The 6199-nt window shown below is 46.6% G+C and overlaps 1 protein-coding gene across 1 annotated transcript; it reads right to left on the bottom strand.

Annotated features, from left to right (window-relative positions):
• Window positions 1-993: 993 nt before the first annotated feature.
• Window positions 994-5369, bottom strand: LOC133918986 (serine/threonine-protein kinase PBS1-like). The gene is made up of 5 exons (XM_062363164.1): window positions 4862-5369; window positions 4225-4427; window positions 3615-3804; window positions 2208-2599; window positions 994-1776 (listed from the first exon to the last, which is right to left on the bottom strand). Exons 1-5 carry the CDS (start codon window positions 5052-5054, stop codon window positions 1264-1266), a joined length of 1491 nt encoding a protein of 496 aa, XP_062219148.1. The 5' UTR covers window positions 5055-5369; the 3' UTR covers window positions 994-1263.
• Between the last annotated feature and the right edge of the window lie 830 nt (window positions 5370-6199).

Raw genomic sequence — 6199 nt, 5'->3', positions numbered from 1 at the left:
GGCGAGCTGTGTGTGACGGTCCATCAATATGGAGCGTGTTCTTGCCCCGAGGAGGGGATTTTAGTGAGCCAACCAAGTGGCGAGGGCAGAACGGCAGCAACGCGACGTGATTGAAAGAAATACCTAATCTTGCTTCTGTGCCGGACGACCGGCCCAGCCGGAGACACACGCCGGCAGCAGACACAGGCAGCACCAAGTGCACGCATCGCTCTCTGGTTCTCAAGACCAGAAATTTGACCCCCACCAACTGTGGACTGATTGTTTCTGTGGAGTTTTCGTCCAGTACCGGAGTATGATTTTCGCGACTTGAACCGATGTCTGCACTGGCTTCATGCAGTTTTCATGCTCGCCATCTATTCAGGAGACGCATTGATCATCGTCACCATCATGCATGCAACTTGCTCGGCGTGCAGCCTCAGATGTGTGCGCCACAATCATGGCAACCCTGCCCGCAGCTACCGCGTACGTCGAGCCGGGCACCGAGCTCTCGGCCCGCGACCAGCACGGCTGCGCCATCTATCAGCTCGACCGAGCACGCTTTCTTTCGTTCTGTATCTTGCTTGCGCAGGCAAGACGGCCCCGACAGCATCGGGACCGTGTGAAGTTCTTTCTGGTCACGGAGTGCCGCTCCTCCTGTTGCATGCCGACAAGGGTGTCGTTTCAGGCCAGAGGAGCTGCTGAGCTATATCATCGTCGCAACAGCCACACAACCGGCAGCTAGCACCGGAGATGACTGGTCGTGCGACGCCGGGCGTCTAAAATCGCGTCGTGAGATATTCTCCGCTCACACATTGGGTGCTCGATCGCGTCCCTACTGGATTTTGTCCCGTCTCTGTGTAAGTTACCTGATTAACATGTGTTCTGAATCGTAACATAACCATGCGTTTATGGACTGTCACTACAATCAGATGATCCCATGATACATATGCTGCAACTTCAGCAGTTCACCTCCACCAAACCGTGGTCACTATAACAGTATCCACCACACAGCCATACAAGAAAGATTTACAACTGGAACTCAAAAGTGTCCTTTCATTCTCACAAAATTTTCTGAGAATTTACATGTACACCACATGCATTCACTATCCAGTACAAAGCTGCCGTTTCATCTCTTTCCCTCCCTAGAAATGTACATCTAACCCTCCCCGCCCTGCCCTGCCCTCCCCCCTCCCCGGCCACCGGAAAGCAAATTGACCTGGAAATAAACAGACATGCATGGGTGGATGGATGGATGGATGAAAACTTGTCTGCCCCCTAACCGTTCTAGGTCGGTGAATCCAGGTTCCCTTGCCCATTCTCGGTCGCGCGCCTCTTGTCCCGCCAATTTTCACCCCACATCTTCGCCTCGGCCACCATGCGCTCCCGGTCGCCCCACATCTTGGCCTCGGCCACCATGCGCTCCCTGTCGAGATCCTTGTTCAAGATTCCTGGAAGGTCCCGAGGGGAATCTTCCCTGTCCTTGCCTGGTGACTTGTGGCCGGAGCTGCTGGTCTCATCGTTCCTGGAAACAACCCTGCCATTCTCACCAGGCTTGCTTCGCTGGTCACCGCCTGGCTTCCTTGAAGCATGAGCCGCATTGGGATCATAAGATTGAGATGCCAAGTAGGAAAGAGCGGTCACAACATCTGCAATAAGTGGACGGGAAGCAGCTTCTGACTGTATGCACATGGAAGCAACCGCAAGAGCTTGGTAAAGCCCACGCATGGGGTATCGTCCTTCCAGCCTCGGGTCAGCCATTTTAGGTAGCTTTCTCCTGTCATTAAAAAGAGGACGTGCCTGCGAATTAATAAACAGCAGTGTGAGTACACACATTTTATCCTTTTGATCTGCAATGTGTGATCTGTTCTAACAAATCAGGTAAATCAGTATAAGCATGGAGGATAGTAAATGACAAATGCCACTTGTTCAGCTCACAATATCTCATATCGTCATGTGGTGCTAGCACTTCCTGTACCCTACCCTTAAGTGACCAAGCAACAACCATACCAGTTTTTGTATCCTGCTTTCAAGTAACCAGGCACCAATCTGATTACTTATACAGTTTATTTAAAATCAACAGCCTTGGCATTTAACATGTGATCCAATTTAGTAACGCAGCCTTTACTAGACCTATTACGAACATCTTAAGAGCATCCAAACAGTAGTAAGAGAATATCAGCAAATAGGCAATACAAGGTGCATTTGCAAATAACCAGATCATCACTTACCCACGAAACAAGGTTTTGTTCTCCATGTGGTCTGGTGCTGTCAATAGCCCTACGACCAGTAATCAATTCAAGCAAGACAACTCCGAAGCTATACACATCGGACTTAACTGTCAGCTGTCCTGTCATAGCATATTCTGGCGCACAATAACCATATGTTCCCATCACACGTGTCGAGACATGAGATTTGTCACCAACAGGACCCAGCTTAGCAAGACCAAAGTCAGACAGCTTTGGATGGAAACATTCATCCAACAGAATGTTTGATGACTTGAAATCTCTATAAATAACTGGCGGATTAGCTTTGTCATGAAGGTACTCCAGTCCTTTGGCAGCACCTGCTGCAATTTTCATCCTCGAGTTCCAGTCCAAGGCCTCTTTATCGGGAGGTAGATCTACATCAAGTAAAGCATTCAGGTCAAAAGAGCAACTCCTAACTGATTAAAATGAAATGGACTCACTGTTCGTAGAATATCTTACATACATATTCCCTTGAAGGAAGAAGGCTTAAAACATTATAGTAGAACTATCACATCCACAAGAACAATCATACATATGCGTTAAGCTCATAACGTAAGAACCCCTGATACGAATTCTAAATTCTGATGTATCAGTTGATGAAGATAAGGAGAATTGGTTCAAGAGAATACAAAACTATTGCATAGCGACACATTAAATTTTAAAAAATTGCGATAAAATGCTATACTTTCTGAGCAAAATAACATCTAAAAAGTACCAAGGGCTCAAGAGTTGTTTAAACAGTTCACTGATTACAAAATAAGAAATCTTAATCAGATCAGTTCATCAATTGATTTCAGCATGTCGCTCAACTTTAAAGGCATTTTGATAGAATGCCGACAAATTTAATTGGTTTGCATTGGTCCAACTCCATTGCAAAACTCAGGAGCAAACACATCTAAACTAGATGACATAACTAATATCTTAACTATACCGCATGAACAGTCAAAGGCGTTTCACTGGTATTGGATTACAATAGCCACAGATAAAAATGTGAGGAAACTGTGATACAAACATGATATACTCACAGAGGGTGCATAATATTCTGCCCTGCATCACTGATGGGCCTTGAAAATTAAAAAAATTAAAGGAAAATAGCAATGTAAACAGCAGTGTTTGCAGTGCCAAGTAATAAGCTAACACTGCAATAAACATTTTCCAGTAAGAGAAGAAGGAATAATGAAGATGGATGCATACAAATAAATAGCAGAAGACAGGGGAACATATACAGAACTGCAGATTGACAGTCGTAGCTAAGCAAGCATGTGACAGACAGAAAGACACTAGGACAGGCATGCAGCTAGTCACACAGAGAACATTGATTGAAATATTGACAGGTAGTGGTCATATGTGAACAGGTTCAATACAGCAAAAGAAGAACATCATTTGTACCATGCAAATGATCTTCCAATGATCCGAAGGGCATATATTCATAAACAAGAAGGCGCTGGTCTCCGTCAGCACAGTAACCAATCAAATTAACCAGGTTTTGATGATGTAGCAAACTGAGCATGAGGACTTCAACAAGAAATTCTCTGTTTCCTTGAAGCCCATCCCTATTCAGCTGCTTTATAGCAACAACCTGCAGCAAACACGTCACACTTCAATCATCTAATTTTTTTTTATCACATCTCATTGCTCTATTTGCATATACTGTACATCGAATTCTTTCAGTAAACTAGACAAAGATAAAAACATAAGTTCTTCAATCTAAGCAAATAACCTCCACTGAGCAGCTGCTATTTCATATGGACTATTTCAATGTCTGGACTAAAACGAACAGATAACAGTAATTCCAGTAAACTGGCAAAAGACAAGAATATAAGGTATGCAATCTAAGCAAAAAGTTCTACTGAACAGCTACTATTTCACAGCATGGACTATTTCAATGTCTGGACTAAAAAGATGGTACCAGTTCTACAACAGCACAATTACTACTAGCTTGATCCTCCACAACAGAAAGCAAGAAAAAACCAAGCTTGCATTTGACAAGATAAGTTACCTGGCCCGTGCTCTCCAGACGACCCTTGTAAACACGACCAAACCCTCCCTCGCCCAGGAAGCACTCTGGCCTGAAGTTCCTCGTCGCCATGGCGAGCTCGCGGAACATGAAAGTCTGCGCGGAGATGACATTGCCATTGGCATCCTTCGGCGCAGAAGTCTCTCTCGCGAGCGCATTGCTCTTCACCCTCGCTTTCTCAGCCACTGCACAAATAGGCCACCACAGGAGTAAAAACCAGTAAGCTAACCAGCAGTCTAGACAAAGAGAGCAGAATTATGATTTGAAATACTATATGGTGATCACATCAGTCTACGGATTCGTGTCCTTGATCTTTCCATCTCTCCAAGATCCGGAGCCGGCACATGAACCCAACTACCAACCTAGGAGTCTCCAACAACTCAAAGAGACGATTCTAGCTTTCTCTCCGTTTTGCTATCAAATTTCACATCTACTTACGCTAATTCGACACGCAAAGATCAGCATACGCTACAAGGAGTAGTACTAAATCAGATCAAGAAGGCAAGGAGAACGGTTGAACGACCACGAGGGGGGAATCAACAACCACCCCCGGATCCGATCCCACCAACCAACCATCCACCGCGGGGATCCAGCCACCCACCCAGCCCAAGGAACGCACCTGCGGAAAGCTTCTCGACGCGCGGCGCCGCCATGGGCGCCTGCTGCAGGTCCCGGTACCGCCTGTCCCCGTGCCGGCCGACGCCACCGAACGCCGCCGCAGCAGAGGGCGAGTCGCCATACCCGCCGGCGCCGGCGATCTTGGGGTTGAGCTGCTCGTCCGCGGGCGAGTCGAAGCACGAGAAGCAGCCCATCTCCGGCGGGCCAAGAACCCCAGTCGACTGCCGCGCCGATCAAGGGCGCAACATTCCGCCTCCGACCTGCTCCGCCGCGGGGAAACTCTGATTGCGCAAGAAAGAGGAGGTGGACGGGATCGGGATCTTCGGGCGAGGGGATCGAGGGAGGTGGGGGGAAAGCGAGGCGAAGGAAGGGAAGGAAAGGTGCGTTTTTTATTGGGTTTTTGGAGTGGGAGCGAAGGGAGCAAGCAGCAAGGGGAAGGAAGGAGGCTAGGAGAGTGGTGGACTCGGCCAGCTCTCTTCCGTGCCTGGACTCTGGAGTATATCGCGGCAGAGCAGGGCAGCCGCCCAACTACTACGCGTTTTTGCCTGCTTTCAGACTGCTACCACTACGACGTTAGTACTAAGCCAGTCTGTGTGGTCTTGCCTACGCAAGCGTGTGGATTTGTTTGGTAAAAAATATCGAACCTTTTTTACCGTGGAAATTAAGATATGAATTTTTGTTGAATTCATACTTTCCAAACAAACTCCTAAAATTCAAATTTCAAAGGAGGACGACGGATGTGGAGGTTGCTGGCATTTGCTGATGACATTTTACGATTGTTTGGTTGTTTTTCTTTTCCGAAATACGTGCCTTTGTATTAAGCATTTTGGAGAAAAATTTAGTTAAATAAATAGTTGGTATTTCCGACAAGCTCCCAAGCCCCCATGTGCATCAAACATGGGTTCTTCGCCTCTTAGAGAGGCTGCTTCAATCTCTACAATGTGTTCCCTCTCCCGCACGAGCCCTACCAGCAGGGTTCTAGTGCTCCCCTCCCCCTTCCCTTCCTCCCTTTGCTCCATCGGCGCTCTCCAGTGTCCATGTTTGGTCTACGCCAGGATCTGACGCTGAGAGCATTAGAGTGGCTGGATTTAATATTTTTTTACAACGAGGTGAGTGAAGTTTTGGTGGATTCCTGGGGAAACTGATTCTAGGGTTACAAATTTGAAGGGGACATGGTACTTTTTTTTTTATCAAAATCAAGGTTTGTTTCCTTAAATTGAGTTTGATTATTGTGAATTCAAGTTGGATTTGAATGTCAAAAACTAAGTTCAAAGTTTGTGAATTCAAGATTAAAGTTTGTCACTGGTTGAATTAAAGTTTCAAAAGTGAGTTCAAAGTG

The sequence above is a fragment of the Phragmites australis genome, chromosome 5, assembly GCF_958298935.1.
Source record: "Phragmites australis chromosome 5, lpPhrAust1.1, whole genome shotgun sequence".
NCBI classification, from domain to species: domain Eukaryota; kingdom Viridiplantae; phylum Streptophyta; class Magnoliopsida; order Poales; family Poaceae; genus Phragmites; species Phragmites australis.
The sequence above is the reverse complement of the archived record's forward strand: the minus strand, read 5'-3'. Positions and strand labels throughout refer to the sequence as shown.

What these genes read in the sequence shown, in the direction of transcription:
- LOC133918986 (XM_062363164.1), bottom strand. Translation starts at nt 5,054, where the DNA reads ATGGGCTGCTTCTCGTGCTTCGACTCGCCCGCGGACGAGCAGCTCAAC. An exon ending in CGTCGAGAAGCTTTCCGCAG is followed by an intron (nt 4,428 to 4,861) that starts GTGCGTTCCTTG and finishes CTATTTGTGCAG; the next exon opens with TGGCTGAGAAAGCGAGGGTG. An exon ending in GTCTGGAGAGCACGGGCCAG is followed by an intron (nt 3,805 to 4,224) that starts GTAACTTATCTT and finishes TGTTTGCTGCAG; the next exon opens with GTTGTTGCTATAAAGCAGCT.